We start from the raw sequence: 11842 nt of genomic DNA, 5'->3' as shown, positions 1-11842 counted from the left end.
CGCCTGCTTAATCGCCCCGGGCGCGTCAGCGCAGCAGGGCGCAAGTCGAACTAAGTGTGTCCATTGCGTAGCTCCCGTGGCCAGAGCTTAGCCATGGGCGCGGTCTGCCCGGCCGGGGGCGGAAGGAAGAGCGCAACGAGGGCCGCAGGAGTCGGAGCAGGACGCTGCCATTTCACAGCCACCGCCTGCCGCTCTCGGTCCCGGCCGGACGTCGGTGACTCCAAATTAACGCTGCTCTGAATTAACGGACGTGCTGGCAGAGCGGGTCTAGCGGGAAGAGTTTCCAAAGTGTGAGGTGCCCACGTGTCGCTGACTCCAGCGGCGGCCGAGCTGCTGCGTGTGTCCCCGGAAAGCTAGGGGCTGGGGAGAGGTCAAAGCCCTGCTCCGCCACTGATGTCTGGGGAGCCTTGGTCAAGTCTCCTGGCCTCTCCGTGCCCCCATCATTGGCCTGCTCTCTGCCGGGGTGAGGGTGAACACGGCAAAGGCTCCGAGGTGCTGGCAATCCCAGCGGGGGGATCGGTACCACACACGATCCGAGCCAAGGAGCGGCCAGACGGCCGGCGCTCTCCTCGGCTGCAGCACAGGCTGCCTCGGCCCAGCGGGTGCACCGAAAAGGACCAGGGGAACTCTGGTTCCCACTCTGCGCCTCCTCTTGAAGTGCCCAGTGGGGTCAGGGCTGCTCAACGCCCGCCCGCTGTGTCCCCGCAGCTCCTCACTCGCTGGCCAGCAAACAGCCCCGGTTCCTCTCGTCCTGCTCCTCGCGTGGTCGCTCGCCCCAGAGCAGCCCTCGGTAGAGCCCTGGGAATCCACGGCCACGGGTGTCAGTGCCGAGCTCGCCGCTCGTTACTACGGACGCGGATGCGAATGTTGTACCCACGCATGTCTCTAGCCATCGGCCGGGGTCGCCTGCAGCAGAGGGTGTGAGAGAGACACACGGACCCTCTGCTGCCTGGACTGGGGGCTGATCCCAGGCTGGCCCTTTGCCCCTAGCAGCTAACACTGGGGTGCCCCTCGCTAGATGCCACGTTAGCTCAAGCAGTTGCTGCTGGTCCCTTTGGGGCCGAATCTTGGGATGCTCCCCTCCTGATACTGGAGGGCGCAAACCTGCCTTCCCTGGATCTCCGGAGCGCTGGGAGATCGGGGCTGGCAGAAGAACGGCCAGGCTGGGTCAGACCAAAGGTCCATCCAGCCCAGCGTCCTGTCTGCCCGCCGTGGCCAGTGCCAGGGGCCCCAGAGGGAGGGAACCGAACAGGTAACGATCAAGCGATCTCTCTCCTGCATCCATCTCCACCCGGCCTGGGACACCATTCCTGACCCATCCTGCCTAATAGCCATTGAGGGACGTAACCTCCATGGCCAGCTGATTGAGGTGAGCGGGTCCGTCCTTTCTGGGTGTCTGTCCCCCGCCCCAGCGAAACGGGGGCCCTATTGGGTTCATGAGTGGATCAAATCAGAGAATATTTGCAAACATTTGGCTGGGCATCACCGCATGCAAACACCTCCCGGGGCTGAGTTGCGTAGCCCGTCCTGGGAGGCAGGGAAGTATTAACCCCGCTTTACTGAGGGAAACTGAGGCACGGGGCAGCTTGAGTGGCGTGTCCCTGGTCACAGGAATCTGTGACAGAACCAGGGAGTCACCTCTAGGGTTGCGCCATCAGAGGTGGGGACCTTGTTTCTCCCAGGGCCCAGAAAGCTGGGCTTGGTGGTTTGTTTCATGCCCTCTCGGAGGGAGCCAGTCCAGGAGGCAGGCGCTGGGGGAGGGGACTCTTCATCTTCGCCAGCCTTGTGTGGTGCTGTCCCGGCGAATGCTGGCTCAGCGTGACGCCAGGGCCCCGCCGTGCGGCTTTCACAGGGCGTCTGTGCAGCTGACCTCATTCCATAGAGCCAACCGGCTCGCGGGGTCAGAGGTGAGCAGGGATGATCGATCCCGGCTTTAAAACGCCTTCGGCTCGTTTTGTCCAGGCCCTTCAGAAGTGCGAGGGGCTGGAAGGGGCCCCGCTCGCGCCGGGGAGGGAGAGCGACAGACGGGGCGGGGGAGAGGGGAAAGTATTGATCAGGAATTGGGGGGCTGCCGAGAAAGCTGCTCTGGCCTGCGCGGCGGCGAGCGTAAGCTCTTCACGGAGCGACACCAGAGTGTCATGGCCCATTCTCCCATCGATTGGCAGCCCCCGGCACATCTGCTGTCCCTCCTCGCCGCCGGCCGAGCTCCTTCGAGCCCACCCTGCCCTGGCTGACTTCTCGCTCTGGCCCTTCGTGGGCAGCGGTTCCCCGCAAAGTCAGACCAGAGCATTTCCACGCTCCCTGCCAAACCGACCTGCAGGAAATTCCTTCCCTGCCCTGGGCCGCCCAGCGACGAGAAAGTGGATTCTGTGTCCCACTGCAACACATGGGGCACCCCCCTGGGATCCCATCTGCAGCAGTGGCTGATCTGTGGTGCTGCAGAGGAAGGTGAAAGAAGACCCAGAATACAGCTTGCTAAATGTGCCTCTTGGGGGAGGAGGGGGATGACATTCCTTCCTGACCCCTGCAGGCGCCGGGCTGCAGCCTGAGAGTGATTATCATCATTATTTTTCTATCCCTGGTTCTGTCACAGATTCCTGTGGCCAGGGGCAAGTCACTCAAGCTGCCCCGTGCCTCAGTTTCCCTCAGTAAAGCAGGGTTAATACCTCCCTGCTTCCCAGCCCCTGGAGGTGTTTGCATGCGGTGATGCAGAGGGTACCACACAGAACAGCACAGGGGATGCTCTCACACGCCTATGGTCTCTTTTAAGATGACCCTTAGTACCAGGGAGTGGGGGACATTCCCTGGGCGGCGGGTTACCCCATCACTGCCGAGTTATTGCACCTTCCTCTCCAGCAACTGGTGCTGGGTGCTGTGTTCAGGCGAAGATGCATTGGAATTGGAAAAGGGCAACAGAAACAATGAGGCGGATGGGACGGCTTCCATATGGGGCGAGATTAAATAAGAGACTTTTCAGAGATGTCTAATGGGGATATGGTTGAGGTCTATAAAATCAGGACGGGTGTGGAGAAAATCAACAAGGAAGTGCAATTTACTCCGTCTCATAACACAAGAACTAGGAGTCATCAAATTAAATTAATAGGTAGCAGGCTTAAAACAAAAGGAAGATTTTCTTCATGCAGCGCACTGTCAACCTGTGGAACTCCTTGCCACAGGATGTTGTGAAGGTCAGGACTTTAACCGGGCTTAAAAAAGAGCTAGATAAATTCATGGAGGTTAGATCCATCAATGGCTATTAGCCAGGAGGGGAAGGAATGGTTCCCATAGCCTGTTTGTCAGAGGCTGGGAACGGGCGACAGGAGATGGAGTTCTTGGTGGTTCCCTGTTCTGTTCACGCCCTCTGAGCACTGGCCGTTGTCAGAAGAAGGGTTGAAATTGGGAGGGAACCCTGCTCTCCCCCCACCCCGTTTGAAACAGCAAATCTTTGCTAATCCCCCAGGGTGTCTGGCGGACAAAGGCTCTGCGGCCCCTAATCCCACCTCTCACTAAAGACCAGGAGATTGTCAAGCAGGGGATCAGCTAAATGATGATTTAGCTCCAAGCTAATTTGCTCTGACAGCCAAAGAGCGGCTGGCAGAATGGACCAGAGCGGTCGCGGGAGAAAGCAGCTCCCTGGATGGCCACCGTGGGCCAGCTGTGTGAGTGCGGGTGAGCAGGAACCGAGAGTGGCCCAAGTGGCTGTGGCCATGCCAGACGCGTGTGCAGCTCCAAAGGGCACCGGGGGGGGGGGGGTTGTCAAGGTATTTGGCATCCCCCCGCCCCTGCCCCCAGGTGATTGGGGGTGCATTGGTGTGTTATTGTAGGGTCACTCATGTAGGCTGGGGGCAGCTTTTCATGTCTCTCTCTCCCCAGCACATCCGGGAAGGCTGTCAGCCCTCTGCACTGTGCGGCATGAGCTCCCTGCCCCACACCCTTGCCACAGCTGGGTAAACTGAGGCACGGGGGTGTGTGGGATCGGGAGGGGAAGTGATTTGCTCGAGGTCACCCTGGGGGCCAGTGGATGAGAGCCCAGGAGTCCTTGGCTGCCCCATTCACTAGGCAACGCCACCTGCTGTCTGTTGAACGGCCGAACCAGGAAGAGGCTGGGGGAGGAGGGAGAGCATGGTGCGGTGGGGAGGGGGCAGCAGCCCAACCCCCTGCATTCTTCCACCCCTGCCCGCGTCTAATCCACAGCCTGAATGGGGAATAATGGGACCCCTGTGAGCTGAGCCCAGCTTAGACACCAGTGCAATTCCCTTTGGAGAAGAAAACCAAATCCCTCATCTGGCCTGAGACTTCCCCAAGCCCCATTGGCTGCGGCTGCCCGGGCAGAGGGGGGCACAGGCTGCTCGCTTTTAAATAGCGCAGGGCAGAGAAGTGGGGAGAAGTCTGGCTGAGGTTCCCACAGCCCTGGGGCCTCTGGCGTGGGGAGAAGAGGAGGCCGACGTCCTTCCCGGGCAGGTCGGGAGAGGTGAGCGCGCCTGCGGGGGGCCGGATTTAGCTGGGATTTCGGGGGGTCCCTGGGGTGCTGCCGTCAGCAGAGCCCCCGGGAAGCAGGCAGCCCCAGGGAGATGCGACCAGAATGAGAGCTGCCAACCCCATGCCCGGGGGCGGTGCGCGTCTCACGGGCCTGGCTCCCCTCTGCGGGGGGGAGGGTGGAAAACAAAGCAGCCCGTGTGCCGAAAGGCAAGTGAGCAGTGTGGGGGAGGTGGGTGCTCCCGGAGGGGGGGTTGGAGTGCACTGGCGAGATACAAGCATGGGGTGGGGAAAGCCAGCACGAGCCTCCCTTCCCCCACTCCGCCCTTTGACCCTGTCCACCGACCCCAGCCATGCCAGCCCTGGTCCCCACCCGTCTGCTCGTACCCTCCCTCTGACCCGCATCCCCTGCTATTCCAGCCCTCCCCCCACAGCTCGGCTGGTCCCCTTTTGTCCTGACCCACTGGGGCTCAGAGAGGCGTGCCTGCCGCTGGCCGCCGTGTGCAGTCACAAGGCGGGCGTGAAAGCTGCCAGAGCAGAACAGGTGGCGCTTGGCCCTCGCACGGCGCTGGCCTGCACAACCAGACTGGCCTCAGGGCCCGGAGGGGCAAAGGGAAGGGCAGCGTTTTCTCCACGCGGCCGTTCAACGGTAGCAGGAAGCCGGCGGGAAAATTCTGAATCGGGAAGAAAAATCAAAACGTTCAGCAGAAGGGAAATTCCAAAAAATAAAAATAAAAATGTGGATTTGGACCCAAGGGGCCGTTTCCTCTCGATAACGTGGAAACGCCGCCACGTCGTGCGTCGTATGGAAATGACAGGGAAAGCGGCCTCTGCACTGCTAGTGTCAGGCCACGTCCATGTTTTCATCTAACAGACACGTCTAAGTGCAAGTCGCCCAGACCTCCGATCGCCAGAACGGGGCTGAAACGATTCGTTTCCATGTTCCCCGGCAAAACCGTCCAATCCGAGACGTTCCCCCCTCCGTTTAGACTTTGACATCCCTGCTTTTTCGGATGGAAAATGATTCCTCCCTGGGACAGATTTTCCACCCTCCCTAATTCACGCAGGGGGGAATTTGGCCCACGGGAGGGTGGGGACTCGGGCTGCCGCTGCCTGGCCTCAAAGCTGCCACCCGTTTTGTGGTGCTGAAAATGCATCTCTCCAGCGCTGATCGCGGAGCTCAGCCGCCCTGGGTCCGTCAACCCTGCAGTGGCCCCCTGCGGCGCCGCGGCTCCGAGCCCAGGTCACCCGATTTGGGCTCCTGTGAGGGACCTAAAAACAGGCCTCGGAGCCCAGGCTCCGGCCCGGCGGGAGGTCTTACACCGGGTGGAGTTCCACAGCTGAGGAAGAAATCAGTGGGAACACAGAGAGCTGGAGCAGTTGCAAGTGTCCATTTTATTTCATAACCCAGAACTAACTAGAACCAACCGGTGTGGCTGGGCTGAGCCCTAGTGACCTAAGTCAGTTACTATAACAACAAGATCGATCTCCACAACCCAATACACCTGGGGCTCACAGACGTGCTACTGTAGGGTGAATCGGGGTGGCTGCCCCAGGCCCTGCGCTTTTGGGGGCCCCACAATGGCTACCCCAACTGTCCTATGGACGGGAGGGACTGGGGGATTATGGGGCCCCGGTGAGACAGTAGCAGGGCCCCCCCCTCACCATGTGGGTGGCGAGAGCTGGAGCAGCCCAGCAGCCTGCTTCACCCCACCATGCCCCCTCCCCCGGCCCGCTGCACCCCGCTTCCCACCACCGCAGAGAAGTGGGGCACAGCAGTGGGGGAGGGGACACAGTGGGTTGGAGCAGGCTGCCTGGCTGCTCCAGCTCTCGCCACCCCCCAGCCCCCGTAACTAGGGTTGCCAGGTGTCCGGTATTCACCCCGACAGTCTGGTATTTTTGCCTCCTGTCTGGTAAAAAAATTCAGAGAAGACCGGACACCTCAGATTTCCAGGATTTTCTGAATTTTTCCCCGGCCAGGAGGCGAAAATGCCGGGCACCTGGCAACCCTCCAAACACTCAGCGCCCGGCCCCGCCCGAACCCAGCCCCCATGCTGACCTGGCTCCCCAAGGCTTAATAAGTCCTTGGAGTCCTTTTTGTTTTTGCTCAACAACTTTGTTTTCCCCCCCCCCCCCTTTTTTCCCTTCAACAGAATTTTTTCCCCGTGTTTTTTTTTTGAGGGGGGGAGGGAGCGTTTGGTATTTTTGTTTCAACCATCTGGCAACCCCCAGACCATGTTGCTGGGGGGGCAGGGGCGGAGCTTGGGGAAGGGTGGAGTGGGGAGGGGTGGGGCCTGCATGGGGGAGGCGGTATGTTTTGGCGGAGCACAAAAAAAAAAAAAAAAAAAAAAAAGGAATGCGGGATAATAAGAACGGCGATCGCAACCCCCCCCCCCCGCTGGGACTCCCAGGCATGGCCAGGCCGGGAGGCGGGGCCACATCACCGCTGGGAGCCTGTGATTGCGCAGAAGCCTGGTGGGGGCGGACTCCCAGCTGCTCCCCCCGCCCCCGCCGCCCCCGCGCCCCGCCCCCGCCAGGCTTCCGTCCGGTGCGCAGCCGGAAAAATCAGAGAACACCGGACATCACACATCGCACACTGCACATCGCACATTGCACACCGCACACCGCACATCGCACATTGCACATCGCACATTGCACACCGCACACCGCACATCGCACACTGCACATCGCACATCGCACATCGCACACCGCACATCGCACACTGCACATCGCACATCGCACATCGCACATTGCACACCGCACACCGCACATCGCACACTGCACATCGCACATTGCACATCGCACATTGCACGTCGCACATTGCACACCGCACACCGCACATCGCACACTGCACATCGCACATTGCACATCGCACATTGCACACCGCACACCGCACATCGCACACTGCACATCGCACATTGCACATCGCACATTGCACACCGCACACCGCACACCGCACGTCGCACGTCGCACTTTGCACATCGCACATCGCACGTCGCACGTCGCACATTGCACACACATCGCACACTGCACATCGCACATTGCACGTCGCACGTCGCACATGGCACATCGCACATGGCACGTCGCACGTCGCACATCGCACATCGCACATTGCACACACATCGCACATGGCACATGGCACGTGTCCGGTATTCTCTGATTTTTTTTACCAGACAAAGAGCGCAAATACCAGACTGTCCTGTAGAATACCGGCCACCTGGCAACCCTAGCCGCGGGCTCGGCAGGCGCAGGGGCATGGTGAGGGGCCCGTGTGTGTGGCCATGTGAGGGGGTGTCTGTGGGGATGGTGGGTACAGACACCGAGTGCGAGGGGGAGGGGGAGAAAAAATGTGGGGATGCATGACCTGTCACCTGCTGGGTGACCTGGGGTAAGTCATCGCCTCACTCTGCCTCAGTTTCCCCTCCTGCCGGTTGTGCCAGCTCCCTGAGGGCGAGGCCTCTCCTCACAACCAGAATACAAAGACCAAACAACTGTGCTGCCCAAATCTTTGTGTTAGGAAATCACTAGCTTGCTCGCTCCCTCTCCCTGTGGGACACAGCCGCCCCCGGGCTGTAACCCCAGGTCCCCCCACAGCAGTAACCCCAGTTCCTCCCCCTCCGCCCCAGGCCGTAACCCCAGCTGCTCCCCCCCTGCCCAGGCCGTAACCCCAGCTGCTCCCCCCCTGCCCAGGCCGTGACCCCAGTTCCTCCCCCCCAACCCCAGGCCGTAACCCCAGCTGCTCCCCCCCTGCCCAGGCCGTGACCCCAGTTCCTCCCCCCAACCCCAGGGCGTAACCCCAGCTGCTCCCCCCCCCATGCCCAGGTGAAACCCCAGCTGCTCCCCACCTCCCTAGGAGCAGTCGAACTGCCCTCTCTACCGTGACTGTTTCTAAAGCTGCTTTTTGTTTCCCAGGATTCTGCGGGGCCCCTCCATGTACTGCCTCAGTGGGGGCGCTCCCCCCCCCGGCTCCATGACCCCCCTCTCCCTGCTCTACAGCCTGCACCAGCAGCTGGCTAGGCCCTTCCAGCTGCCGCCTGCGCTGGCCCTGCCTGCCGTGAGCGCGGGGGATGGACTGGCAGGTAGGTCGTGGGGCGAGGAGCCGGGGGGTGGGGGTGGGGGTTGGCTTGGGGGCCAGGGCCTGGCTCGGGGCTGTGCAAAGGCCATGAGTGCCTCACTCCCCACCGGGATGGGGGCCGGTGAGGCTGTGCCCCAAGGACGCTGGGCCAGGCCCCGAGGCCATGATGCCATCACATAGGGGCTATCCTGGAGGGGGTCACAGCTGTGCACTGGACAGGGAGCTCCCCCGGAGCCAGAGGGCAGGTCTCTCACTGGGCATTGGTAGGCAGCCACCAAAGCGCCACAGGCTTTGCTCTGGGGGGGCCGGGCTGGCCGCTAGACCACTGGGCGAAGACGTGCTGCTGGCCCCAGGGTCTGAGCCAGCCCAGCGGCCCGGGCCCATGCGGCGTTGCTGTGGGCTGTGAGACAGCTGCCCTGCCCCACCCCAGAGGTGGCTGCCTAGCCGTGACGGGGGCGTGGTACCCGGCATGCTGCCGTGCTTTAGATGCCCTGGGACTATGTGTCTGTGGCAAGGCAGCCCCCACCCCCAGCCGATTTCCGTTCTTTCATCCCCGTTCCTGGCTCCCCAGAGCTCCTGCTGGAAGTGCGCTACGGGCTCCCCCAGAAGCAGCGCCGGAGCCGCACGGCGTTCACCGGCCACCAGCTGGAAGCGCTTGAGAGAGCCTTCGAGAGAACCCACTATCCCGACGCGGTGACCAGGGAGCGGCTGGCTGCGCTCGTCAACCTGCCCGAGGCCCGGGTCCAGGTAACCCAGTGAGCGCCCCGCTCCCTGCCCCAGGCTACCGCTGGGCTGTGGGTGGGGGAGGGACTTGCCAGTGGCTTCCAGGCCAGCTGGGTGGGAGGGGGTCTGGCTCCTGCTGGAATTTACCCTTTTGTGCCCAGGCGAGGTGAGAGCTCTCTGCTCAGCGCCAGGGATCCCACCCATGTGCGGAATACATTTTGTGATGTGCACTGAGGCATGTGTGGATGTGCACCACCAGTAGAAACACCTGTTGGCAGCTGTGGGCTCTCTGCTAATCAGCTGTGCAGCCTTTGACTCTGCCCAAGCGCTCAGCTCACAGGAGGCCCTGAGCTGCACCCTGGCCCACATGCTTCCTGCACCCCCGGGTGCTGCTGCACCCAGTGGTACCAGAGGCAGAGGTCAGCAAGGTGCATGCTTGAGCCCTGGGTGGGGGGAGAGCCAGGCAGTGGGGGCAATCCCAGCATTCCCTCTGCCTCCCCCGCCCCATGGGGCTGGCCTGCATTTCCCCTATAGATTGTGTTGGGCAGGGACCCATGTGTCCGTCTTGCCTCTGGGTGGGTCGGTGCCACCCTCGAGGGGGCAGAGAGCCCCAGCAAGCGTGTGGGGGGGGGCACATGCCTGGTGCTGGCCAGGCTGAGTCACTGTCACCCCTTTGGCTCCTCCCCTGCCAGGTGTGGTTCAAAAACCGCCGAGCCAAGTTCCGCAAAGGCCAGCGCCAGCAGCCGGACCAGGGGGAGGCCGCGAGCCCTGGGGGGCCAGAAGGCGCCGCAGCAGCAACCTCCCTGCTGGGGCCCCGGCTGCGGCCCGTGGCCGGCACAGCGGGGGCAGAGCATCGCTGGGCCGCGGCGAAGAAGGCCCTGGGCGGCGGGGTGCTGCCTTCCCCAGCACCCGGGATCTCGCCCCCGGGTGGGACGTGCTTGGGGGCGGCACTCAACGGTGGGGGCCTCGCCGGGCAGAGGAGCGACCTGAGACGGAGCCACCTGCCAGCGCTCGCGCTCCCTTTCCCGCCCTACTGGCCGGCTGGGCAGGGTCCCCGCGCAGGAGGGACGCTCAGACTCACCTAGCTCCCACCCTGCCCCCGATCCCGGGCCCGCCCGACCTGCCTGAAACCTGGGAGCCCCCCGTCGACAGGGCTGAGCCCCAGCAGCGTTGTGGCACTTGTGTGAACACCGCCGGGGCTGGAGCCCGTCAGCTGTGGGGCAGCTGGGCTCAGAGCCCTCCAGGCTGGCAGAGGGCGGGGGCGGGCGGTTAGCAGAGACGCTCCGTGCGCCACAATAAAATGGGTTTGCCAGCCCCACCCGCCTGCCTCCCATGGTCCTTCCCGTCCCCGCGCTCGTCGGTTTCCGGCAGCCGGGCGCCAGGCCGCACGGGCGCCCCACGGCTCGGGAGGGTGGGTCCTGGGCACTGGGGTTGCTCTGGCCCCAGGGGAACAGGCACAGGCCGCTCTGGCCCTGCCGCTGGAGCATTTGTGGGCAGCCAGGCACCCTGCACTGCTGTTGGCTGGGAGGCAGGGGGGCAGCGCCTGAGCAAAGAGATGGGGGAGGCCAGAGACCCTGAAGATCCCAGAGTGGGGGGGCAGGATCTGGCCAGAGAGTTGCAGGGAGGGGAACCTGTTTGGGGGGTGGAGGGAGGAGGGAAGTTCCCCCTCCCCCTGGGGGGACGATCCTAGTTCTCCTTCGCTCCCTGCCACGCAGCTGCCGTGGGCTGGCGGCTCCAGTCCCCGGCTGGCCGGTGCCTCTGACACACGGGGCAGCAGGCCCGGTTCTCTCCACCAGGGGGTGGGCATACGCAGGTGGAGGGCTCGGCAGGTGACCCAGCGGGGGTAGCATGGAGGGAAACCAGGCAAGGCCCAGCCTGCAGTCCCGGGAGTGGAGCCCGGACAACGGTTACAGCCTCGTTACATCAACCGGTTGCCCAGAGAGACGGTCCCGGAGGAATCGTTCCTGGAGGCTCCTGGGAGCGCTGGGCCGGCAGGAGCGGGCGAAAGGGGGGGCAGCTTAGGCCAGCTGGAGTTGGCGGATGGGGGCCTGCATGCCCCTGGGAAGGCTGGGGAGGGGTGCCGAGGCCATGGCTCCATCTCGGAGCAGAGGCCGGAGGTGCGGGTGGAACCAGCATCACCAGGCCCAGGGGGAGGTGAGAGGGGCCCCCAGCCAGGGATCCCCCCATTTCTCATGATCTGTGCAGCCCCTAGGATGGGGGGCTGAAGGGGGTGAAAGCTACTCTCCGCTGGGGCCCCCTGCCCAGGGCTGTCTGAGCAGAGGCTGCGGGCTGGACCCCAGCAGGGGGTCCCCAACGCTGGGCAGGGTGTGCTGCTGGGTCTGGGGGCAGCTGGTTCCCCCTGGGACGGGTGTTGGGCCCCGCTGGCTCCTCCGTCTGAGGCTGGATGCCAGGCGCTGCCCAGGTCCCGGAGCACGGTCGCTCATCAGCCTCCGGGTGGGGCATCGGGCAGTCGCTCCAGAGCAGCTGATGTGCTGGGAGGGGGGTGAGCCGCCAGCCTTCCCTCCCCTGGCGGGTCCCCACCCACCAGACTGGGCTCCACGGGGGATG

General features: G+C 63.3%; 1 protein-coding gene across 1 annotated transcript; it reads left to right on the top strand.

Moving 5' to 3' along the window:
• The first annotated feature begins 540 nt into the window (after positions 1-540).
• LOC142819047 (retina and anterior neural fold homeobox protein 2-like) lies at positions 541-10587 on the top strand. The gene is made up of 4 exons (XM_075903239.2): positions 541-4471; positions 8389-8555; positions 9123-9298; positions 9967-10587. The coding sequence occupies exons 2-4, from the start codon at positions 8408-8410 to the stop codon at positions 10357-10359; spliced, it is 717 nt and encodes a 238-aa protein (XP_075759354.2). The 5' UTR covers positions 541-4471; positions 8389-8407; the 3' UTR covers positions 10360-10587.
• Positions 10588-11842: the final 1255 nt, after the last annotated feature.

The sequence above is a fragment of the Pelodiscus sinensis genome, chromosome 32 (assembly GCF_052426305.1).
Source record: "Pelodiscus sinensis isolate ZL-2025 chromosome 32, ASM5242630v1, whole genome shotgun sequence".
Taxonomy (NCBI): domain Eukaryota; kingdom Metazoa; phylum Chordata; order Testudines; family Trionychidae; genus Pelodiscus; species Pelodiscus sinensis.
Note: the sequence above shows the minus strand (reverse complement) of the source record. Positions and strands in the feature narration are given on the sequence as shown.

Bases quoted from the DNA above. Each gene is read 5' to 3' on its own strand.
- LOC142819047 (XM_075903239.2), top strand. From the start codon at position 8,408: ATGTACTGCCTCAGTGGGGGCGCTCCCCCCCCCGGCTCCATGACCCCC. The intron at 8,556-9,122 runs GTAGGTCGTGGG...CTGGCTCCCCAG, and splicing joins CGCGGGGGATGGACTGGCAG to AGCTCCTGCTGGAAGTGCGC. The intron at 9,299-9,966 runs GTAACCCAGTGA...CTCCCCTGCCAG, and splicing joins TGCCCGAGGCCCGGGTCCAG to GTGTGGTTCAAAAACCGCCG.